Below are 24,870 nucleotides of genomic sequence, written 5' to 3'. Positions count from 1 at the left end.
GCAGAGGCCGGAAGCGCGTCGGGCGGGGGGGGGGAAGCGCCGCCGGAAGCGGGGCGGGGCTGCCCCGGGAAGCGGAAGCGCGCGCTGGCCGCTCCGCTCTTTTTGGGTGATGCCGCCAAAGCGGCGCCCGACCGGGATCCTGCGGCCGGGCGGGGCTGGCGGCGGCGGCCCGTGAGTCCCGGGGCCGGGAGGGAGGGACCGCGGGAGAGACGGCGCCCTCCCCGGGGGGTTCTGGGCGCCCCGAGTCCCGCTCGCAGCGCCCCGTCCCGCGTCCCCAGCCCCGTCCCCGCAGCGGCCGTCTGTGCCGCAGGAGCCCCGCGGGCGGCACGTACGGGCGGGGGCACCGGGAGCAGCTCCGCGCGCCCCTCCTCTGTCCCCGCTTAACGGGCCCGGGTCTGGCTGCGCACCGGAGGGAAGCCCCCGGTGTCGGTGAGCCTTCGGGCCGAGCCCGTCTGACGCTCTCACCGCTTGTCCGTCGGCAGCAGTCCCGTTTCGCCCTTCCCGGGGCTGTTCGCGCCCGTGCCGGGAGCCGCCGGGCCGGGTGCGGGGGGACGAGGAGCCCCAGCCGACGCGTGTGCTCCGGGCTGGCGGCTGGGCTGGCGGTGGGTGCTGCCTTTTCGGAACTGTTGGTGGGTGCGAACCTGCGAAAGGGTTAAATCACCGGTGCGGGTGCAGCAACCTGCGTTCAACGTTTTCAAAACGCAAGATCACGAGTCAGTGGGACCGATTTAATAGAAGGCGTTTTCATTTTGCAAAAGGTTCATCTTGCTGCGAGCGTTCCTTTCCCTTGCCTTCCTGCATGCGGATGGCAAACAGAAAGCGGGAGCGGTTGAGTCGGAAAGCTGTTTTCCTGTTTTCTGCCAGCTGCCGTGCAGTCTCCTGAAAGGTCTGGCTGCGTGGTGATTCCTGTAGTGAACAGCTGGTGACCTGGTTTGATTTTTCTCCCTTTAAAGCTCCTGGAAGACTCCAGTGAGAATTGGAGTGTGACAAGTTAGCAGAGCAAAGTCGTTGTTGTTTCCATTCCATGGATCCCTTGGGTGCTCCTTCCCAGTTTGTGGACGTTGACAGTCTGCCAGGCTGGACTGATGCCTATGAGGATAAGCAGCTGGGCTTTCGCCAAAATCCTGTCGAAAAAGCTCGAGTTGATGTGCGATCACCTTTTCCATACAGGAAAGACATCAATGCAAAAATAGTCTTATGGTAAGTTCCGTGTGGCTCTGGTGTGTTTGGCATCGCGTCTCCGTTCACCGCAGGGTCTGGTTGCCTCGTGTAGTGATCTCCTGGAGAACAAAGCCTTTAAACTCCCTTTTCTTAAATCAAACATTACCCATCTGGGAAGAAAATAATTGGTTTGTTCGCTGTAAACCTGCAAGTCTTGAGATTTTGCTCCACCATAGGTTATAAATTGCAGATCCATAAGCATTGCTTGATGGAGCAGACTCGAGCACTTCTGTCATACTGTATGCTTATTATCAAAACCTAATTGGGTACTTCAATACAAATTTTTAATTTTTTAAAAACATACTTGCTGTCTCCTAGCTTTTTTCGTTCTTTGCTGGCTTTAGTCTACTTTCCCTTTTCTGTTTTAGGCCAGTGTTTTTCCTTCATGTGGCTCTCGTGGCTTGCTTTGGGCTACTTCTTTTTCCTTCTCTCCTCCCTCTCCGTTCCGTGTTCTGTCTCCATGGTTTTCTGCCAAATCTACTGATGAAGTACAGTGTGCTGAGCTGAACTCACTCCATCAGTTTTTCTCTCCTGTAACTCAGATACTCGAACATGCTCTCTAGATGAGTAACTCTTTGTTAATCAATGTGAAGAGAGAAGGATTTCTCAGGGATGCAGATTCAGGGATCAGCCTGAACCTCATTCTGGTTAATACATGCAGGAAATGGGACTGTTCATGGATTTCCTGAACCTGATTAAGGAAAGAGAAAAGTAAAAGGTTAAACATCTCTTACAACTTGAGCTTGGGTGCAATAAATGTGGGTGATTACAACTGTTATTTGAATTTCTCCCTGCGCGTGGGAATCTTTATTTCCCTTCCTGTGCTCTTTGATCTCTAATGGCTGCTGCTGTGGCAAAAAGCAGGTCAGGGCTGCGCTGCCACATTGTCTGTTGTGTCCCTGCATTGTTTGTCTTCTGCCTGTCTGATCCCTGAGCAGCGGAATGAACACGATCAAATTGCAGGCTCACAATTCTGGAACAAAAGCAATGACAACTTGTCTGGCTGCAGGGTCGCTCTCGATCCTCAGTGGTCTGAGGAGGAGCAGCAGGAGTGAGGTGCCCTGAAGAGTGTGTATGCAGACCCAAGAAAGCACATTGGGGAAAAAACGTTGTAGTTTTAAAAGTAATACACCACAAGGACTGCCCTCTTATCCCCACGAGAGAACACGTGTTGTTTTGGCACACGCTGCGCTCTGTCCGCTGCGCACCTTCTGCTGTTGAACGTCCCTGCATCCACCTACAGCACCTTTTCTACAGCATCGCTGAGTTGCTGCTGAGGCTGGGAGTTTTTAGGGAAATAACGGGCTGCATGCGATCCCTCTTCCTTAGCTAGAGGCAAAGGATGATCCTGCATGGTGAGCACGTCAGGGAACGCTATGCTCTGTAGGCACCAGAGTACTGGTAATGCTTTTCCTTTAACTTGGCGTTTCCTTGCTTGTCAGCACTTCTTTGAGAATATCCTGCTTACTCTTATATTTAGCCTGCAATAAACTGTTTCCTTGTTTCCTCAGGAAAGGAGATGTAGCATTACTGAACTGCACAGCCATAGTAAATACCAGTAATGAGTCCCTCACTGATAAGAATCCAGTATCTGAAAGTATATTCATGCACGCTGGGCCTGATCTGCGGGACGAACTCCAGAAGCTCAAAGGTAAGTGGCTGGAGATGGCTTTATCTTGTTGAAATCTGCTGTCCTCGCATAGTACAAAGCAGCAGGATTTGGGCATAAACTAAAATCCAAGTACAGCTTGTTTTCCCTGCCTGCAGTGTGGTGTTAGTGTGAGATAAATGGAGTAAACGTGCCAGATCGCTTTTTGCTGCTCACGTTAGAGTGCTGAATCCGTGGCAGGTATTCGAGGTGCTGAGCCCTTACCTTGTGATACAAGAATTCCCGTTGTTATCTGAAGCCACTTCGGAGCGGTTCGCTTATCGGAGTTTTTCCTCAAGGGACCAGCCTTGTACATCTTGGGATCCTGCTCCCATCCTGTTCAGTGTGTGTACGCTGTGGAGGACAGGAACTGAAGCTCACCAGTGCAGAAATTAAGTGGATTCTGAGGTACTGTGTGTCATCTTTCAGGATATTAATACACACACAGTCTTTCAGGAAAGTATGTCAATAATGGAATGATAAACCACTGCGTGTCAAAATCAAGTCTTAGTGACTGCTGAAATTTTTCAGTTCATTTGTCTCTTCTGCACAACAAATTACTTTCTAGTAAAGTTACAAGACCAACGTGTTCTTGTTGCAGTTTGATAAAGACCTTCTGTCACAGCAGTGCGTAGTAGTTTTCCAACTCCAGTGAGACTTCTCCACTGCACACTTTACATGGAGGATTCAGACTTTCAATTTTAAACTTGGAGAGAAGCTGTTCTGTGTTTGAAATCGCATTAGATAATGAATAAGATCTTGACTTTGTTCCCAGCTTTGCCACAGACCTTGACCTTGTGCAGCTCACTCTACTAGCTCCCCTCACCCTGTATCTTCAACTAGGAGTAATGCTTGCTGCTTATTTTAGTTTTAGAAGTTTTGTAGCGATCTCCAGGCAGAAAGCATTTGGAAAGTACTCAGTGTGATGTACGTGTAGTCAAAGATTACTGATGCTACCTCTGCTTGTCTGAATGTATTAGTTTCTCTACTGAATTCACAACTATCCCTCAGAAAAACAAGACAGTTTTTCCTACAGGCCTTTGCTTGCTCTTTTCAAGTTGTGTGACTTGGCTGGACCATGGAGGAAGAATAGTGACTTGATATCTGACATACTGTTTCAGTTCTAGCTACTGCATGTTCCATATTGTGCTTACTTAGTTGCTCTCCTGAGCTGAGGTGTCCCAGAGGAGGTGCAGTGATTCACAAAGGGATGCTTAGTTTTAGTATGCTGTTACGTTCCTTCTGATCAACTCGGAAGAAACAAGGTGGAGGTCTTATAGAAGCTAATGATGTGATTTATTGGATCAAAAACTCTACAAGATGTTGGCTTAAAAGCAACATGGTGTTGCTGTTTAAGTTTTAGTGTGAAATGTTGTCAGCCTGGAGTTGTCTCTTGCCATAACATACACGTTCATGCATGCTGATACCTGCCTGAGCACCTTGAGGAGCAGAGTGGGGCGGGAGGGATGAGTGCTCCTGTTCAGTGGGCAGCTTCGTGATTGATTTAAGCCAGGCTGTGCAGTGCTGCTGCCAGAAGGGTGCCCGCGGCCGCCTGGTCACGTCTCGTTTCTTTTTGTGGGCACTAGCAACCTGTAAGATCAGGCTAAAGCTAATCCAGGGAAAATACTAGTTTTCAGCTGGATCAGAAAGCTGAAGTGCAGCTGTACGAGCAGAAGGAAGAAGGTGGAAAATGCTTGTCTTTGAGGGTAGGGAAGGAGAAAGACGAGAAGCACTTCCTCAGCTGTCCAGAGCTGGAGCAGACTAGGTTTGGGTGACCACGGGGAGAGTTAGACTTTTCTTCCAGGTGCCGAATTAAAAGCAGATTTCAAACACAGTAGCTGATCTCGGGCTTGTCGTTATCTGAAATGCATTGGCAAACTGAAGGAAATGGCGAGGTCTGTGGGTGTCATCAAGGGTTCTGGCAAACTGATTTCCCTTGGAAAAAACTGCAGGAATGAAGCCTGAGTAACCTGCAGGGATAGCCAAAGAGCAGTCAAAACCGAGAAGAGGTGAAGATGTAAAGTATGCTGGCGTGGAGTAAACGATCCCGGAGTTTGTAACTGGAGGGCGTTGTAAGCAGAACAGTTCAGTGTGTTGGCTGAACTTCCTTGCCTTGAGACTAGGTACCCGGTCTGTCGAGGAAGTGTGATCTCCATGAGAATCCTACTTCTGCCTTGTGGGCACGAAGAAGCTTGCAAAGCACAGAGAGCTGCTTTGTTCTGGGAGCACAGATGAAACAAATGTTTGATCTGCTCATTTTTAATAGCATTGCCAACAACTGGTGGGTTTGATTAAGAAGACCTTTATCCAAAAAGCAATCTCCTCAAACGAGTTAAATTTGGCAGAACTCTACGACTGGTTATAAAGCATGTTTGTGCATCAGTTCTCTGCACATTGTTAATTCATTTCTCCCTTTGGTTCTGTATGTAGCCTAGGAAGCACTACAGTTAACACAGCATTTCTAGCAATTTCCGGGGTGTTCTTGGATGCAGGGCTTTAAAATTGAGAGGAATGAGCACAGCTGTCACCTCTTCAACCCGACTAAGGGATCCTCAGCAGCTGTTATGACATAGACACCAAATGTTAAAGGTAGAATGCTAAAACACTGAGCTCGTGCACGAGTAGAGTTGTCTGACTGGAGGAGGTCAAGGGCTTGAATACTTCTGGCTTTCTCGCCGCGACGTTGGTGTTTATCCTTGCGTTGTTTTTTCAGGGTGCAGGACAGGCGAGGCTAAACTCACCAAGGGGTTTAACCTGGCCGCGCGTTTCATCATTCACACGGTGGGACCCAAATACAAAAGCCGGTATCGCACCGCGGCCGAGAGCTCCCTGTACAGCTGTTACCGCAACGTTCTGCAGCTCGCCAAGTACGTACACCGCCGCCACGTGAGGGGTTGTCCCCACAGTCAGTCCACGCACGGGCCCGGTGGCTCTGAGTATCTTCTCATGCGCTCTGAGTTTGGTGAAGAGCGTGAGAACGGTAATGGCTCCGTGGGATGCTTTGTCTCTTGTTATCTGTGCTGCGGTGTAGACGATGTGCAGAGAGATCTGAGCGGGTTCCAGGCCTGAAGCACTGTCAGTGCTGAGGAGCAGCAGCACTGGCAGCTGCAGCGGGCTCCGTGCTGCACAACGCCGTAGGTGAGCTGACTCAAGCAGCCGCCTCGCGCAGACGGACCCGCAGGCAGATCTGCGGCGCTGTCAGCTCTGGCTTTTGGCCCTTCTGCGTTCGTACGACGGCCACCTAAAGCTCTGAGTCAGGGCGGGAGGTTGTTTCTAAACCCACAGTTGCTGCAGATGAGTTTGTAGTTTTACCTCTTTCATCTGTGGTATTTTCTACTTTCTCTTAGCTAACAGGTGTTTTGATCTTTCTGCTTTCTGTTTTTCTGTGTTTTTCCTACATGCTGGTTTTCTCCTGTGATGGCTGTTTTAATCGTAGCAGTCACAAAAAATACCTAAACGAGCAGTGTCAGGAAATACACTAACCAATTCTTCCAAGTCTGGACCGTGTGCTGCAATGCAATAGTAACTCTTTCACAATCAAGATTACAGCTAAGGTTTCTAGTAGGCACCAGGTTTTTTTCTGCCTCAGAAGTTAACAAGAAACATTTTAGAAACAATTTAAAAAGTCTCATAATTCTGCTTACTGAATTCTGAGTGCCTTTCAGTCAATCTGTTCTCTAGAGTAACTTTTGATGCTTGTGAAATTGTCTGCCAACTCTGAGCTTGCTCATGTTCCTCTGGTGACTGTTTGCAACACCTCTGCTTTACTCCTCTAAAAATGTGCCTTTCTACTGGAAGCATCTTCCTGATCTTAAAGTATGTTTCGCTCCATGCCAATGATTGTCTAACTGTACCTGGGCTTGAGTAAGCCACCTTGGTCTGTGTCCACACCTCTGACAAAACAAGTGATGGGTCAGGTGGAGGAACAGGAGAACGTTTGCAGTAAAGAGCGCCGTCTTTTCCCCTCGTTTTCCTCACTGTCAATCCTACACAGGAAGGAAAATGTTTTGGAAAGGATTTCAGGGAGCTTGAGGGAAGAACTACTTCATTCAGGACATGAGAAACTGCAGGAACAATGTAGCTGAGATAGGAGGAGAAATCTGAGAACAAACACAAGAGGAGACAGTGTGGAGTCATTAATGGTTCCCTCCTTCTCTGCCTAACAGGGGCATGTATGTATCTTGCCAGGAAAGAATCCTTCTGCAAAGACCTGAAAGAGGGTTGCTGCAGCATAGAGGCAGGAAAAAAAGTCCTGGTGTTATCTGCTTTACTGACAGACATTTGCTCTCATCTGACCGTCTCTTTATTTGTTTCTTTCTGGATTTCAGGGAACAGGCAATGTGCTCTGTAGGATTTTGTGTCATTAACTCTCTGAAAAGATGCTACCCCTTGGAGGATGCAACCCACATAGCACTGCGTAAGTTTGCTGGCGAGTGATGTGAACTGGATGGCAGGATGCAGCACGTCACTTACCTCTGACAGGCTGCTGCTGATACGGGGGAACCTTTTTTCAGGGGCTGTAGTTCGTTAGAGGCTGTAAAAAGGTAAGACCTTTCATGGTTGATCAGGAAATGGAGGATAAAAACAAATGAAGCTTTTTCTGCTGAGAGGTTGTCAGTAAAGATCTGTGTGAATCTGTACTGGAATTTGCAGTCTTCAATATATTCATTAATAACCTGGAAAAGATGCGGAAAAGTGAGTTGAGAGTGTCTGCTGGTACCAGAAAATGGTTCAGAATAGCAAAGATGAGGCCTCGCTGTGAATAGCTGTAGATGGACCTCAAGCAACAGAGCAAATTTCGTTTGTCATTTTAGTGTCATCAGCGTATCAAAACGTAAAGTGATATTCTTCTGCCACTGACCCACCCCTGTGTGCTTCTGCCTTCGCATGTAAAACGGTGGGCTAATCCTAGGGAGCAAAATATTGCTGTTTCAATAGTGCCAGGAAAGTGACAGCTCACTGGAGCTCAAAACAGAAAGCGAAGGAGCACGCGACAAAATGAAGAACGTTACATAAATCTGTGCCTTGTCCACCCTTTAGAGCTGCACATCCAAAAAGAAAGCAGTAGAACTAGAAGCTGAGGAGGTCACCAGGAATAGGGAAAGGCAAGAAATAGCAAAGTAAGCTGAAGTCTTCTTCAGACTGGAATACAAGGAACTCGAAGGGAGCGTGACAGGTGTCCATAAACTCATGAGTGGTGTGGGAAGGGTGGAGAGGAACCAGCTGTTCGTTGTCTCCCAAAGTAAGACCCTTCAGACAATGTTCGTATGAATCAGATTCAGAGCAAACAAGGGGAAATAGTTCTTTGTGCCTACATTATTTGTTTTGTGGAACTTCTGACCAAAAAGCATCATAGATGCTAAAAGTTTTCAAACTTGCTTGGTTTCAAGAGGAAACTCTATTAAAGAAAAAAAATGAGGCTACTAAAAACAAATCCAAAAAGTTCCTAGGATAAAAATACTTTATTACTTAAGTGCTCAGGGAAGAATAATATATACTTACCTGGTTCTTACTTGAACCTTTTCTCTTGACTTTCATTTCTATTGGCCTGCTCCTGTCTGCTTTCCACCACCCAGTCCCTGGGCCTTCCTGCGTGGTACTGCTGCACAACGGGAGAGTTGCTGCAGCTGGAAGGAGGAAGTTTCCCTCTGGCTGTGCAAGCTGACAGTAGAAATCGTTCTTACCCTCTGCTTAGCAGAGGTGCTCACCCTGGAGAAGCAGATTTGTCCATTATTTTCTCTGCTGTCTGCCTGTCGAGTGAGACATCTGAAAACATCTGCTCACACAGGCTCAGAAAACTGTTTGCTGTGGAACCACACAGCTGCATTTGTCCTGTGAAGTAACGTTGCAGGTCAACCCAATTACACATGAGTTTCTGTACAGAAAGGATTTGAAAATAGCTTTTTTTTTTTTTTCCCCCTCTGAACTGCTGTCTCTTGAAGAACTCTTGCCAATGTGTTCTCTGCAGAGCAGACTTCTTTCCTTCAGGGCTCTCTTCTGTTGCCTCTGTAGGGCTGTATGCTGCTGGATAAAATACTGCTAGACCCGCCTGTTTGTTTGGACACTTTCTCTCCTGGCAGTCTGATAGGAAAGCACTTGAGAGTCCTGGCATGGGTCAAGATTATTGCAGCTCAGGGACTTCCTCTGTACAAGGACGTGTCTGGGAGCTGGGTTACAAAACACTTTTTTTTTTCCCCCCCCCTTAGCTGCAAATGTGTAAGAACTTGACGGTGTCCCTGGATTATGCTAAAGCTTTGGGGGAGTCCGGAAAGAGTAATAGAGTATCTCGTGATCTACAAATACAATTTTTATATGGCTCTTTGGCATAGCTGACCCCAGAGGTTTTGTGTGGCTGACTCTGTCTCGTACCAACTTCTGCTTTGGCTTGCTTATCTTGCTTTCCTGGTAACTTAGGGCATAATGACTTGTTCTAGGAATATCTGGTTTTGGCAATTCACACAGGAAGGATTTGGCTTGATTTTGCAGGGCCATAGAATCACATTGCACAGGCTGAGGAATACCCAGTAAGCTAAAATAGAGGAGAGAGAGCTTTACTCTTTTTGTATCCATCTCTAAAGCGAGAAGCAGGAGAGAGTGGAGCTAGAACTTCCAATACGGGAAACAACTCATTTGGTGTGTTAAACTACCACATAATCCATGTTTGCATACAGCCCGTGGAGCTGTTTTGTGTGAGGAGGAAGATGTGTCTCCTGGAGAATGGTGGAGAATGGATGGAGAGCAGCCCTGAGGAGAAGGACTTGGGGGTGTTGGTCGATGAGAAGCTCAACATGAGCCGGCACCGTGCGCTGGCAGCCCAGAAAGCCAACCGTGTCCTGGGCTGCATCCAAAGCAGCGTGGGCAGCAGAGCGAGGGAGGGGTTCTGCCCCTCTACTGGGTTCTCGTGAGACCCAAACCATTCTGTGATTCTGTTCTGCACTCTCTTGACTTCCTCACTTGTAGTCATGTGTGTAAATTTCTCTTCCTGTTTTGCTAATGACACGTAATCTTCCTTGCAGGCACGGTTAGAAGGTTCCTGGAGATTCATGGAGAGACTCTGGAGAAGGTGGTGTTTGCAGTCTCTGACCTTGAAGAGGTATCTCCTTGATGTTTGTTCCACCAAAATTCATGGGCTTGTGTGATCTTCTCTGCAGCAGTAGTAACGTGTGCATTGTAGAGCTGGATTCAGATTGCCCCTTTGTCTTGTTTCGCAGAGACTTTTGGTTCCACAGCATCCGTCTCCTACCAGCATAGCATCTTTCCAGTACTGTTTATGCTCTTAGCAGGCACTGTGGACGTGCTCAGAATCTTTCTGCTTCTGGCTTCTATGATCCTGAGCCATGAACAGGTGCCAGTACTGGAGCTGATAGCATGTGGTTGTGCTGGATGGTGCCTGCCAGCCAGAGGGGAAACTCCTCCTACAAAGTTTCCTCCTTACAGAATGCTGGGTCCCTCGTGCTTTAAAAAGGCTGGGTTAGCGTGCCCAGGGGTCACCTGCAGGCATCTGAAACTGCTGCAATAACAGCCTTGCTGTTTAACGACCTGTGTTCAGACGGAATATTGACTCTGCTCCTGAACCAGACGTGCTGATGGCAGTTCCTGGGCAGAACACCCACACTGTGTTCAGGTTCCGTGGCGTTGGCTGAGGGTTCTAAAACTGCTGAGCAGCTGGAGAGAGCACATGAAGTATTAAAATGTTCAGTAGAGGTTTTTCACTGTTTTCCTCTGTGTGGGGAGGGTTTCTCTTGGTTGTTGCTTTTTATTTTTTCCCAGTCAGATCAGTAAAGGTGATCCGTGTAGTGATGCCTTTTAATATAAGCAGCTCTCGCTGCAGTCTCGTCCGTGCATTTTGTCACTTCGTTACAAAGCTGAACTATCTGCAATGTGCCCGAGTTCATGCAGAGTCCTCTCAAAGTCATTTGCCAGCATGGCAAAAAGTAAAAGTTAACCTTTATCAAGGTTACCTGCCTTCGTGGCCAGGTAGCAGCCCAAAATAAGCTGCTGAGGGAAGCGATACTTGGCCTCCAAAGCTCTGAGCAGGTCCCAGCTACAAAGGCAGGTGTCACTCAACTGAAGAGCAAGGATGCGTGACAGACCTTCACGCGTGTTTCTTATTTGTAGGCCGCTTACCAGAAGTTGCTGCCTCTGTATTTTCCAAGATCCTTGGAAGAAGAGCTACAATCCTTGCCTTACCTCCCTGCAGATATTGGCAATGCGGAAGGGGAGCCGGTAGTACCGGAGCGGCAGATCAGGATTACGGAAAAGCCAGGTGTTCCTGATGGTGAGTTTTTAGCTGCACCTTGGAATAAGTACCTCTGTGTGAAAGCCAAAGGAAAAACAGAAAAGGCACGTGGGAAGCAAAGAGATGTCTTCCCACCTCGTCCGAGGCAGGCTGTGGTGGTATCCATCTGCCTGGTTGGCCTCATGTGTTCCACAGCAGTGCGTTCCGCTTTCTGCGGAGAGCGGTGTTGTTGGAGGACGCGGTAGAACCGTTGTCGTGCCTCTTTCCTGGAGGGAGAGGCGAGGTGGTTCATTCCCTTTGCAAGTGTTCTCCCAAGGTGATGAGGAACTTTGCAGGCAATTTTTGCAGAATCTTGTGCAGCCTCCAACTGAAAAAGACCATTGCTGTTAATGGTCTGGCTAATATGTTAGCAAAATGTCTCAAATTATCCTCTTGCTACAGCGTGTGCCTCAAGCTAGTACATGGCCAGGGAAAACGAGCAGAAACTCCCTAAAAGACAGAGGAAGTAGATCAGCCCAGAGATCAGTGCTTGGGAAATGGCTGTCAGGGCCCAGTGAAAACAAGTCTGTCTGTAAGGAGAGTGCTGAGGTGTCAGGGTTGAGGGCTTGAGATACCTGTAGCAAAACAGTTTAATATATAAATGGGCACAGCCAGCACGTTCTACCTTATTTATTAAGCAGTGCTGTGAAAGTTCTGCCCTTCTTCAGAGGAAGCCTTAAGCCATCCAAAGCAGGGAACTGGGAATGGCTCTCGAAGGTTTTTCTAGTGTTGCATGGCCGGTTGGGATAAGGCTGAATGCGCGACGAGGACATGGACACTGAACTTTCCTCTTCATGGTTTGATACCTGAGGTACCTACTCCTGCTGATCAGACTCCAGTCCTTCCTCTCCCTCTGTCCAGACTGCTGGTTGGGTGATACTTGCAGCTGAGGCAGACCAGTGAGAGACATTCAACCAGTAGCTGATAATTTGTGGAATTCCTGGCTTCCTGTATAGGAGCGAGTGAGCGCAGCGGAATCCTGCACTTCGGTCCCCTTGCTACTCTAACATGTCACACTAGAACCAGGAAGCTCAGTTCTCGTCCAGATTGCTCAGGGTGGTGGTACCAGAAGCCTTAGCGATGTTCTGTGATGGCATCGAGTTCAGTGGAGCATTCTGGTGTTGTCAGCAGCAAGCGAGCCTGTGCTTCGGGGCACCGTCACGGTGTAAACAGTGCTGCAAACTAATTCAGACTCAGCACCAGCTCTACAGCTGCACAGCCTCCGTTCAGGCAGTGTCAGTGATACAAGAGGTGAGTCCTTTCTGCAGAACAGCTTCTAAACTGGGTAAAGCTGCAGCATCTCTCTTTCTGCACACTTATTTTTCCACTTGTGACAAGTAGAACAACTGTAAAGGCCAAGTCTCTCTCTGCAGACTTTATTTTCTGAGAGTTAACCGTTGCCCCTTTGTTACAAGCTGATGACCAGGGCTTGCCCAGTTAAGTTTCTAGGGAAACCCAACACTTGAAGGGAGTCTGTAGTTATCAGTCGCATGCCCTAAACTGTCAGTGGTCCTGGCGACGTGTCGGAGCCGCGCCGTGGTACGTGGTGGTGGCGTGACGACTGGCTTGGTTGACTGAGGTGTGTAGTACCTGTGTGGTGTGTCACTGTCTTGTACGCAGCGTGAACGTTTTACACTGCCTCTGTTTCTCCTGCAGATGCTTCAGATGAAGAGGGTCTGGAGGCAGATCTGTCCTTCATTGGCTCCCATGCCTTTGCCCGCATGGAGGGAGATGTTGATAAACAGAGACGCCTCATCCTTCAGGGACAGTTGTCAGAGGCAGCCCTGCAAAAACAGCATCAGAGGAAGTGAGAATTTCCTTGTCCGTGTGAATGTTCGGTGTTAGCTGCTCAGGGGCCAGCCCTTGTGATGGTTTTGGTATCTGTATAAGCCCAATCTTCTGGCAAGGAAATGCAGATAAAGCCTGGTGTCAGCCCGGGTCGCTGCGTAGCCTCGTGGGGCTGAAGGGAGAAGGGAATACCCCAGGAGGGAAAGGGAAGCTAGTGACCGACCCCCTGGCATGCCCAGTGCATCCCACCAGCTGCCTGACTCTTTGCCACAAGATGTCACTACTTTGTCACCACTTTTTGTGGTGGGGTCACCCACTTCCAATACCACCACTTGCTCCTGAGGCTCTGGGAAGGTGGCAAAACATTTTTCTGTTGTCTTTCACAACAGAAAGATAACTAAATGAATGCTGAGGCTTTTTTCCTCTCCTCTCCACCCCACTAACCCTAATGGGCTTGAGTACTTTTTAAAGAAGCCCGTTCCATGCTGGAGTCCCCTTGAGTCATGATGCTTGGCTTGTTGTGTCTCAGGAGGCACTAAGTTGTTCACCATTCAAAGGGGAAAAAAATGCCTACATGACACTGGTTGCTGCATAGTGGTGTTTGACTTCTGGACTTTTTTAAGAATTTTTTTCCCTATTTTTTTAACACTTACACTGAGGTATTTAAATGGAAGAAACTCTTGAGATCTTTTCAGCCCAACTGCAATGCCACTATAGTTACTAGTTGGAGCATGTTCATGGTGTTAGTGAAAATCACTAGACATGTAACTAAGACACTCAGATCTTTTTTTTTTTCCTTTTTTTCTCCACCCCCCCCCCCCCCCCCCCCCCCCCCCCTCCCCTCTTCTTTCTTTTAACAACTTGATAGTTGCTCCATATGCCTCTTCAGGCTTCTAATGCTAATCCAAAGCGGGATTAGATCTGACCAGATGTTTTTCGCTTTCTAGTTACAATCGCTGGCTGTGTCAGGCGAGAGCTGAAGACCTCTCTGATATTGCTTCTCTTAAAGCCTTGTACCAGACAGGTAAGTTCCAGGTACCAATGACTGATGTATATTGTCTGAAAGTGAAAATACAAAATAAAAATATAATATTTTCTTTTGACTTGAGTATACAATAAGTCATTTTAAGCTGGAAGCCTGCCCAAGAACTAAGCGACATCTCTGCAGTAAAGCAGGAATTCTCTCTTGATTGGCTTCGGAAGTGTGAGTGGTAAACTCCCAAACTGCTCTGCTTTAATGATCTGAGGGTACATGTGTATCCTGAAGTATCTGTAGCTTTAGATGCAAGTCAGTAATGTTAGATTAAGGCAGTGCCTAAGGTGCTCTGTATGAGATGCTGCTTCTTTTGGTCTGAGTTATCTCCACCCTTTCATTACAAAGAAATGAACGTTCCTTTCAGGTGAGCAGCGTAGAGAATAAGCAGCTACTAAAGCAACTTTTAATACAGCTTTCCTGGACAAAATGGCTCGCTTTGGTTCCCCCTGGTTAGATGTGTGTTCCTCTCCTCTGTGTGTGTCTCCTAGTGCTAAAGGCTGAGTGCTGTGGGCAGCACATCTTCCAGCCTTGAGTTCAGTAGATGGGGAGATTGGGGAGGGTTGAGTAGGAGAAGATAGCGGTGAGGTCCTTGCAGCCTGGGAGGCAGAGATGAGGAACCCATACTCTTCAGTTCACTCCTGCTCTTTAGGCAGCATCGTATCTGGATGTAAAAACTTGCTGTAGTCCCAGTGCCTTTCTGCTGCTTTGCGCCATGACAGGAAGAAAGAGGCAGGTAGTCAGGCTCTCGAAAGCATGGCTGTGTTTCTGCACAGCAAGTCTGTTCAGCACTTGGGTATCTTTGGCCTTTGGGAAATCCAGATAGACACCTTGATCTTTGTGCAAATCCCAAGGCTGTGCAATGCCTTCTGCTTAATAGCTGCAAGTTTAAATTCTTTAGTCCGCCTTAGGCAAGGCTGTCTGGGCTGCAGGTGGTCCGTAAGGCGTGCTCTGAGAATGTGCACTGGAACTCAGAGCTTGGTTTCTGGCAAGAAGTTTGCTTTGGTGGTAGAACTGCAAGTGAAGGGTTTTCTTAAATAAAAACCATGTTATTACTTGAGGTTTAGGTAAATGCGCAGTACACAGAGCAACATAAAATTGCAGTCCTTAAATCTTAAGTTTCTTGAATGCGGTGCACCCTTTTTTAGATGAGAATAGCTACTGGTGCTACTGGTACAGAGAGAACAGTAACTCCAAGCGTATTTCCTTGGTTGTTAAGGTGGAAACCAGACGTGTGGCAAAAATTCTGAGCTGTGACTGGTTCTCCCTGATCTGAAAGGGACCGACTCGATACCTGGTGTAACTGAAGAGAAGTTGAGACATGTTCCTCTTTCTTTTGTAGGTGTAGACAACTGTGGCCGCACAGTGATGGTGGTGGTTGGAAGGAATATCCCTGTAACATTGATAGACATGGAAAAGGTAAGGCTTTGTAAAACTGGAGTTGAGTATGTTGAATATGAATGTTCAGGATGCAAGAGTCTGATTTTAGGGGTAATTAGTGTTAATACTAGAAACATTATCTGTAGTAGGCTGAAAAGAGATTAAATAGAAACTGTTTTTATAGGCAGATGCAAAGCTTGATACATTTTTGTGTGTTGAGGTGGCTTGTTTTAACGGAGGAACTAGACTGTATTTAGATAAACTGGCCTAACATGGGCTCCTCTCTCTTCTCAAAGAGACAGGGACATGCCCTGCTTCTATAACTGCCAAGACATGAAGAGTGAAGTGGAAGAAGTCAAATTGTTTTCTCATGGAAACAGCAAGAACTTATCTCCATCTGTGAGGTCAGCTAGACAAAAGACACATCTAAGTTATTAGAGTCAGGTGGAAGACTTGGAAAATTCACCTTGCTTTTGTAGCTGAAACATGATGCCACCCAGCCTTGCAGTTCTGATTTGTGAATGAATTAAAGGAAGCGTATTAAGATGTTATGCAACTGTGAAAGAGTCCTTTGCAAATACAAATTCCATTTTTTTCTGTCTCAGGCTCTTCTGTATTTCATCCACGTCATGGATCATATTGCAGTGAAGGAGTATGTCCTGGTTTACTTCCATACGCTCACGAATGACTACAATCAACTAGACTCTAATTTCTTGAAGAAACTCTACGACGTTGTTGATGCCAAGTGAGTGTCAGTAGGAAAAGAACTCCTGATCTTCCTCTGTGCTATGCAGCTGTTTGTTGTTCCTTGTGTCTGGTTTCCCTTTCGTTTGTGAGAGTTTTGCTGGGACAAAGCCCTAGCTAAATAACAAAGGCAAGAGGAAGGAAGGTGTGTTTTGTTTCCTCCTCAAAACCTTCAATTAAACCAGGAAGTTCTGTCCTCTGCAGTCTCCCTTCTGGAGCTGTTTGGGTGTACTGGGTGTGTTGTCTGCCTCTATCCAGAGGTGGAGCTTCTGGAGCCTGGTTTTCTTACAAGTATGCCGCTAGTTGTGCGGGAAGAGGCGTAGGTAAAATTGACAGTCATAATTTGTCCACATCAAAGACTGCAGGCTATGATGTCCCTACCTGAAAAATAATCATTCTGCTTTTCTTTTTGTGTTTATGTTTTTTTTTTTTTCCCCTTTACAGTTACTTTTCTGCTATCTGCCCTTATATTAGATCTGACGTTTTGCTTAAGTGCCCGTGATGTAATTTTACAGTGATCTATGTTGGGTTGTGTAGGTGAGCTTAATTAGAAGTCACTTCTAAAGACTTTTTTCTTTCTCTAAACCAGGTACAAGAGGAACTTGAAGGCACTGTATTTTGTCCACCCAACATTTCGTTCAAAGGTGAGGTAAATAGGACAAAAGGAAAGTGTATCTTGGGTGTTGGCAGAGTAGCACATGCAGCTGTAGTGTGAGAAACACAGAGGTACATAGAAGACTTCCAAACTTAGGCAGTATCTTCTGGATCCATGGTCAGAACTTGAAATTCGTGCCCATCTTTAATCTGGCTGTAGGCTCGCAGCCTCAGTAATACGCCAAACCCCAATGTGATGAGCCATCTGTGCCTGTCGTGGGTGTGCTCTTCACAGAGGTGGAAGCTTTGCATCTTGTTTCTTTCAAAGAGAAACATTTTCTCACTTTTCCTGCTGTCGGGTTGTCAGGGTGATGAACCGTGACCAGAAATTCCTTGAATTTTTTTGTGTGGTTCATTTCCTGGATGTTCCACCTTTTCCTTTCCCCACAAGAGACGTGGCGTGTGCTGCACATCACCCAAGAGCTGCCCCGTGTCAAGCTGCAATGAGACGAGTCGGGACTGTAGAGTGTGGAGTAGTGAAGAAAGGTGGGAAGAATGCCTTTGTGACGGAGCGCGGAAAAATCCTGTTAAGCCTTGAGGAGGTGGAAAACTGAACTCATGGAGCAATAAGATGTTCTCTTTGGCTATAATCTGCGTGGGACAACAGAAGATGGAGCTGGCTCCCTTCTGTACTCGACACGCACTACTCGTATTGCAGCAGTGTGAGTGCTTCAGATGGACTAAGTGTGAGGAGCAGCCCTTCCCGGAATTGTTGTTTGTCCTATTGAAACAGTTAGAAATGTGATCTTCCATGTTCACATCAGATTAGCCTCTGTGTTTATTCTGCTTTTTGCTGACATTGATCAAATTAGAGAAAATTATATGCCTGGAAAAAACATCTATGTGCACACCTTCCGCAAGAATTTCTTTCCTAAATTTCCAGAGTTCGTTCTTTGCATGTGCACAGCTGGGATGCCATGAGACTTAGAGCTTCCTTGTTTTTATGTGGACAAGACTGAGGCTTCCAACAGCATACCTTCCCGTTTCTGTCAGGATATTGATTATTCCCACAGGGTACAAGATCTGAGGTCTGAGTGCCAGAATTAGAGCTTCCAGCTCTGATGCTCCTGAAAGTGTAGGAGGTCACAACATTGAGTGGAAAAGTTGCAGCTAGGAAGTAGTAGTGTTTTAAATTCCCAGCAGTGCTCTGTCTCCCTCCTCTCTTCCCATATGTTTCTATTTGGTTGAGAAGAGGGGTTTTTTGTTGGAGAATGAGAACTTGTGTTCACCAGTCCATTGCCATGTTCTCTGTCCCTTTGGGAGCTGCAGTGGAACTCGGTAGATCTATGGGGCAGGCAGATAGTTGCTGGGAAGCAGGGAGGGTGAAGAGAACTGGAGCCCTCTAACTTGCTGGGAATGGAATTGCTTTGTATCCTACTCTAGCAGCACAGCTGGAGGCAGAAGAGGATGTGTGTCCACATCTTTCTGCCAAGCCTGTTCTCTAACTGACAGGCAAGTGGGATTGATTGCCGCGGGCTGTTGCAGAGACCATCAGCTTATGAAACACAACGGGGAATACGCAGCAGAAAGTCTTGGTGGAGAAGGTGGCTGCTAAGAGGGAATGGTTCTTTTTCTCTCCCCTCCTTTTTTGGCTAATACAGGGCTGCTGTCCCTGTGGAATATTGCTCGCCCAGAAGCCACAAATCTCTTCAAAAACGTTTGGCACATTCATCTTCCTACTTGTAGCTTTGACTTCCTTCCCTAGAAACAGTGGAAAACACCCCATGTCTCAAATGTAGGAGGAAGGCTCGTGCATTCATGCAGCTTCCCAAACCCATCATCCTTGGACTTGGATCTCACTTGTAAATCTCTGCTGTAAATGGTCCGTTTGCCCGGCCTGTTGGATCCTGACAGAGTGGATTTGCTGTCTGCTGGAGCCGCGTTGCTCGTTTCTGGCCAAAAGGGATCAAGAGGCTTTTCCTCCTGCCTCGTGGAAACTCACGTGCCCCTAGAAAACAAGTGTAGTTCTGCAAGTGCTTCACAGGGCCAGGGATGGGTCTTTGGTTTCTGGATGTGACAAATTCTGTCGTTTAGACGTGTATTCCGAGGGGAATTGCTCTCTAGAACATCTGCTTTGCAGCGTGCAGGGAGGGGGCTCAGCAGGTATCCTGAAGCAGAGGAACTGAGGCAGGGTGTGTTGCTGCACCGTGCGTTTCTGTACGCGAATCCTGCCTTTGCTCGTGCCCTGAGCATCCTCGTCATCTGCGAAGGGCTCGGCTCTCGTGCTGCTGCATCGGAACCGTTCCGGAGATGAAACGGCATCGCAGGTAACGGCAGCGGCTCTTGCAGTGGGGGCACTGCACCAGCAGGACTTGGCACTTCGAGGGCATCTTGATCGGTCACAGGTTCCTTCGTACGTCTGCGTGAAAATGTCCTTCCACTTGTTATTGCCGTAGCTGCAATACAAGTAAATATACAAATAAAGGGCTCTTCGGGGCGTTTTTGCATGGAGCCTCCCGGCTCCCCTCTCCTGGGACCTCTCCAAACAAAGCTCGTAGAGCTTGGTGTGCTCTGCGTGACGCGTCGGTGGCTGCATCTGAAACAATCCCGCCCAGAGAAATTCTGTTTTCGTAAATTTAGTAACTTGGCTGTAAACGGAGAGTGTTTTAAAACTGAACCATACCCGAATACTCAGATTAGATGTTCATAGTTGTCATAATCGTTCCATGAATGGTGAACGATTTCTGTCTTGGTTTTCTGTAGCAGTCATAACAGCGCTCTCTGGAGATCAGGTGCCAGTATAAAGGTGGCTGAAAATCGCTTACGGCTTTTTCTACACAAGCTACTACAATCTGGGAAATTTTCTTACAACTGGGAGGAAGCTTGTCTTTGGGGTATGACCCAATGAAGAGATTAGTGACACGCTTTCCTGTGTTGTGCTGGGTTTTTTTGAGGGAAAGACATCTGTTACGTTAACTCCGTGGTTTTCTAGCTTGGCAGAGTGACTTAAGTAGCCTCTTATTTGGATTCAGAACTGCAGGACAACAAAATTTCAGTGGACAACTAGATTTTTAACATTTTGACTGCTCTGGTGTAACTTATTCTGCTCTCAGTGCATTAACAGGGATTCGTTAGTTTAAAGTTCTTTGTCCTCTTACTGATAAGGAAACGGCTGTTCTTGTGTTACTGTTCTATAACCTCTGATTATTGAGAAAGGAGAAAATAGAAAAATTCTTGAGAAACATTTCTGGCCCCTTCCCCTTTTTTACTGCGTTACTGGGTAAGATGTGTCACACTGCAATGGCTTGTATGCTGAGAGGAGGGAGAAGAAAAATTGCTTTTCCCAATATCAGTTTTTGTGATGGCTGCAAAATTATTCCCTATTAGGCTTTTATACATCAAACCTCCGTAGCAGTTACGTTTAATGATTGTCATTCGCCTCGGAATACCTGCTGCTTCGGTGCAGGCTTGAGAGGGTGTTTTTCACTCACTAAGCTGCCATCCAGTGTCCCTCATAAGAGGTCTTGTTAGAAAAATATGGTAAATAATGAGTGCCAGTCATAGTCTGTCTCCCTGCCTTCTGCTAACGTAAATCTCTAATTCTGTTCTTAAAATACGGAGTCAATCTTAAATGTTCTGTCCTGCTCTTTGCCTCCTTTTCCCTTTTTCATTGTTCCTTTCTCATGAAAATACGCTGTTTTGAGGAGGCAGCGCAGTTATTCCAGGAGAGCTTTTAGGTATTGACTCTTTCTTTAAATGTCATATTCAGGCAGATGGTTTTTATGGAGCTAATGTTTTAGTTTATTTGAAACTCTCGCTTTCCTCAAGGCTTTTCTTGTGGTGTTGCTTCTTTTCTTTGACTGCAGTCAAAGTACAACTACCAAACAGAATCAGAGAATGGCTGAGGTTGGAAGGGGCATCCAGAGGTCATCTGGTCCAGCCTCCCCACTCAGGCCAGGTCAGCAAGAGCTTATTGCCCAGGGCCATGTCGGAGCGGGTCCAGAGGAGGCCACAGAGATGATGCGAGGGCTGGAGCACCTCTGCTATGGAGACAGGCTGGGAGAGTTGGGGCTGTTCAGCCTGGAGAAGAGAAGGCTCCAGGGAGACCTTCCAGTACCTGAAGGGGCTACAGGAATGCTGGAGAGGGGCTTTGGACAAGGGCATGTAGTGACAGGACACGGCGCAATGGCTTTAAACTGGAAGAGGGCAGATTTCGATTAGATGTAAGGAAGAAATTTTTTACACTGCGGGTGGTGAGGCACTGGCACAGGTTGCCCAGAGAAGCTGTGGCTGCCCCATCCCTGGAAGTGTTCCAGGCCAGGTTGGATGGGGCTTTGGGCAACCTGGTGTAGTGGAGGGTGTCCCTGCCCACGGCAGGGGGGTTGGAACTGGATGATCTTTGAGGTCCCTTCCAACCCAAACCATTCTGTGACTCTGTGTGAGTGGTCCCTAATATGAGCATTTGTGACATGTAGAACAGTAACTGCTTGTTCTCACAGGTTTCTTTTCTTTCCCTTCAGTCTGCTAGGAAAAAACTGGATAAGAAATAAACAGAAAGTAATATAGTGCTTAATTTTGGAGATGGTTATTTTAAAAGCTTGTGCAGTCAATATAAACAGGAGTATTTAATAACTTGTGGAAATATCAATGGTGTCTTACTGGGCTTCACAAAACAAATTCCTTATCCTCTTTGTATCCAAAAGAGACAGAGGTGTGTGTGCTTAAAGTAAAATTTAGTAGAATAAGCCGATATGGCTTTGATAAGAAGTGTTGGTAAAACAGAAGGACACGCTTACTTACTCAGCCAACCCAAAGCAGAGAGGAGATATCAGTAGGGCCTTTGAACAGCTGGAATTCTCTCTTTTTTCTCTCCATGGAGTTGCATTTTCTGTGTAAACTTGAAGGCAAAGTGTTGAAAATGCTTCTATCTGATATAAAGTCCAATAGATCATATTCTGAGCTGGCTAAACTGGAGGTGAAAATGTGCCAGTATCCAGAGGGCTTTTGAAAACAAGCAGCAGAATAGCTGCCAGGCTTGTGCAGTAGAAAGGGGCCTTAAAGCAGCTGTTGGGGAGGGGTGAGCGTGGAGTCGGAACGCAGTGGCTCGAAAGCTCACAAGACCGTGTTTGCCAGCAGCCAGTGATGTGGGCTTCCTGACCCTGTTCTGTTATTGCCATGATATTTGTGTTTCAAGCTTAACTCGAGCCTGTTTAACTGGGGAGTATCATGTTGAACTTGAAGGTTTTGAAACTGCACCATCTTAATTTGGTTTTGCTGGGGTTTATTATCAGGTCTCGGCATGGTTTTTCACAACCTTTACAGTCTCAGGGCTAAAGGACAAAATCCACTATGTGGAGAGCCTCCAGCAGTTATTCACAGCCATACCCCCCGAGCAGATCGATCTCCCCCCGTTCGTCCTCGAGTACGATGCCAGGGTAAGTGACCGCATGCGCCGAGTCTTTGCTCTTAAGTGCAGTTCTTGTGCTCCTCCCATTCTGCTCTGCATGAGCTTTAAAGGGGCTGACTTCCACAGCTTAAGAATGGGGAGAAAGGGATGGTTCCTGGGGAATCTAGTTGTCCTTCTGTGAATGATTTTTTTTTTTTTCCTTCCTCAGACTAAGCAGGGGGCTTGGCTGAGAGGCAAGCCAATCCTTTCCCAATAGAGCAATCTCCTATGTGAATGAGGCAGACTGCCTTTCTTTGGCCAAGGGCTGTAGCAGAACATGCTAACAGCCTGTGGACAAGATGAAAATGGTGTTATGTACCAGCTACACACCTTACACCGACGGCAAAAAGAAATGCTTTCAGTGTTTCATCTTCCCTGTCCCGTGTATCAGCAAGCATGCAGGAAGGGGTGGGAGGGGGAAAGCTGGGGGGGAAAATGGAACTGTAGGTGGATTCCTTGCCTTTGTGTTGTCCCTTCTCCATGCCAGGCCTCTAACCAAAGGGTGGGATGAATCTGCCTTGCGTTGGCCAAATCATTCCAAAGAGGACGTGCTGTAACGACAAAGTAGCAGCCAGAGCTGTGTGTCTGTGTAAGCAACTTTGTTTGGAGTGACTGGCTGTGCTGGCATTTGTGGCTTCCTGGCATCACAGCTTGGGCTTTCTGGCAAAATTTTAACTGACACTTTTTGCTGAAAACAGAGGCAAACCCAAGGTCTGTTTTTCCCTGACAACCAGCAGTCCTCTCCTGGGTGAATTGCGGCAGTCGCTGTACTCGCGGAAGATGAAGCCAGGGGTACCTGTTTGTTTCTGCCTCTCCAGGGTGCACTGGAGAAGAATTTTGTCCAACTGCACCTTCTGTTCTCGTTGCAGGAAAATGGGCCTTACTATTCTTCTTATCCTCCGTCCCCCGACTTGTGATCCGCAGTCCTGCGGTGCTGCTGGTTTCCCATGGATCCATTGACCTGACGCCTGCCAAAACCTGTGCATTTGCCCATGTACAGAATTCAGAGAGAGGGTTTTCCTCCCCCAGCTCTGGTATTTTTTTACTGATGAGATATTTTCAAGCACTCAAGCAATCAGAGAACTTTACGCCACTGTGAACTGTACAACTATTTCAAATATATTTATCCAATGGAGAAGTTGATTTAAAGGTCACTAGGTGCGTTTTGTTTGGTTGTTTTTTTGAAGCTGTTACATTTATTTCTGAACAGACTTTCTCTTTTCTGGGAAATCCATCAAAAGTTCTTGATCATGTTTTCCACCATTACCATTTTCCAGCTCCGTTTGTAATACTCATTTCTGACTGGTCTGTGCAAATATCGTGCAGTACCAGCCTGACACGTTGCTCATCATATGGTCTCTTGTGTTTCATGTCTAGTTACTTTCCCTTTCTGTTAGTGCTGATTACTTTGGTCTTGACCCAGCGAAAGTTTCTGGAATTGGGAATGCCGTGTCTGCAGGCTGAACAAAGCACTACAGCCAAGCCAAGATTTCTGCAAGACTTAGTACCATAAATGCTCGGTGAGCCAGGAGCCTCGATAGTCCCTGTCGGTTTTCACTGGATGATGTGACATGTCAGGATGCCACTGCCCTCCCAGTAAGAATAAAATTGAAAAGAATTTGCGGTTTCTTTTCTCCAACTGTAGTTGTTTATGTTCTCCTTTGACATGGCCAGATGTGTTTGGGTGATATATGAATGCCATCTGCCTGGAGTATGTATGGAGAGGAGGTGGAAACGGTGACTCCAACCCCAGCCTCTGGCGGCAGAGACTGTTTCTTAGAGATATCTGTGTGCTGATATTCCTGTTGTGCTGGCACCCGCTGAGTTTAACAGACATGACACACGTAAGAGCTCAGCCACGGGGTACTTATGGAACTGGAGGTGGAAAGTGTTTCAGCCTGCCAATGGAAAGCTAAAAGAGGAGGCAGAAGGTCCCTTGCAAAACACAGTCAGGGATGGCAGTCCCAAATGCGGAATCCCTGGTAGGAAGAAAGTCACAACAGTAGTGAATATGAAAATGATGGTATGATTTTCATGTTTTCATTCTGGCTACTGTCCTGCCCTGACTTGTATCTGCTGCTCTGTCTCTATCAAACTTCAGTTTTCCTCCTTCTGCCGCTGCTGCAAGAACTACCTTTTTTAAGCATAAGCAAAAGTTGTAGGTGCATATAGCAAAAAAACAACAACAAAAAAACACCCAAACCCAAAAAGGTGTATCTCCTGTTTAAAGATACTGTAAATTCTTGGGATAAACAGGCAAAAAAGTTCTCCCTTGGTCTTGGTCACGTAATTGCATGTCACGATTTGTTTGCAGTCTGAAAGAGCTTTCTGTGAGTCAGGAGTGCAGTGACATACAGGCCAGACAGATTCTCCCTTCTTCCCTACCTTGGCCTCCTGTTAATGTTGTGTTTATACTGCACATATCCTCAGCATGTTGGTATGTCAGTTACAGATTCAGGTAAGAACTCGGCTGGGGTTTCACAGTCCCACAGCTACAACATGTGAAAAGCAAGTGCTTTTGCTTTTTAGGTGCTCCCCAGTGTCCTTACGTGATTCCATTATTGGATCCAAGGTGCTGCTAAAGCTGGACACTGCAGCATGATGGAAAACCACCTTGGTGTTAATACTTGGGAACATTGCACCTTATATGGTCAGTAGAGAAGCTGTGGCTGCACCATCCCTGGAAGGGTTCCAGGCCAGGTTGGATGGGGCTTTGAGCAACCTGGTGTAGTGGAAGG

The 24,870-nt window shown here is 47.0% G+C and overlaps 1 protein-coding gene across 1 annotated transcript; it reads left to right on the top strand.

Moving 5' to 3' along the window:
• The first annotated feature begins 619 nt into the window (after positions 1 to 619).
• Positions 620 to 23,740, top strand: GDAP2 (ganglioside induced differentiation associated protein 2). The gene is made up of 14 exons (XM_009983688.2): positions 620 to 758; positions 954 to 1,200; positions 2,733 to 2,872; positions 5,583 to 5,736; positions 7,198 to 7,286; positions 9,886 to 9,962; positions 10,988 to 11,147; positions 12,804 to 12,954; positions 13,883 to 13,959; positions 15,311 to 15,387; positions 15,954 to 16,093; positions 16,682 to 16,736; positions 21,978 to 22,121; positions 23,002 to 23,740. The coding sequence occupies exons 2-14, from the start codon at positions 1,025 to 1,027 to the stop codon at positions 23,047 to 23,049; spliced, it is 1,488 nt and encodes a 495-aa protein (XP_009981990.2). The 5' UTR covers positions 620 to 758; positions 954 to 1,024; the 3' UTR covers positions 23,050 to 23,740.
• Positions 23,741 to 24,870: the final 1,130 nt, after the last annotated feature.

The sequence above is a fragment of the Tauraco erythrolophus genome, chromosome 1 (genome assembly GCF_009769465.1).
Source record: "Tauraco erythrolophus isolate bTauEry1 chromosome 1, bTauEry1.pri, whole genome shotgun sequence".
NCBI classification, from domain to species: Eukaryota; Metazoa; Chordata; class Aves; order Musophagiformes; family Musophagidae; genus Tauraco; species Tauraco erythrolophus.
The sequence above is the reverse complement of the archived record's forward strand: the minus strand, read 5'-3'. Positions and strand labels throughout refer to the sequence as shown.

Bases quoted from the DNA above. Each gene is read 5' to 3' on its own strand.
- GDAP2 (XM_009983688.2), top strand. From the start codon at position 1,025: ATGGATCCCTTGGGTGCTCCTTCCCAGTTTGTGGACGTTGACAGTCTG. The intron at 16,737-21,977 runs GTGAGGTAAATA...GTTTATTATCAG, and splicing joins ACCCAACATTTCGTTCAAAG to GTCTCGGCATGGTTTTTCAC. The intron at 22,122-23,001 runs GTAAGTGACCGC...TTCTCGTTGCAG, and splicing joins TCCTCGAGTACGATGCCAGG to GAAAATGGGCCTTACTATTC.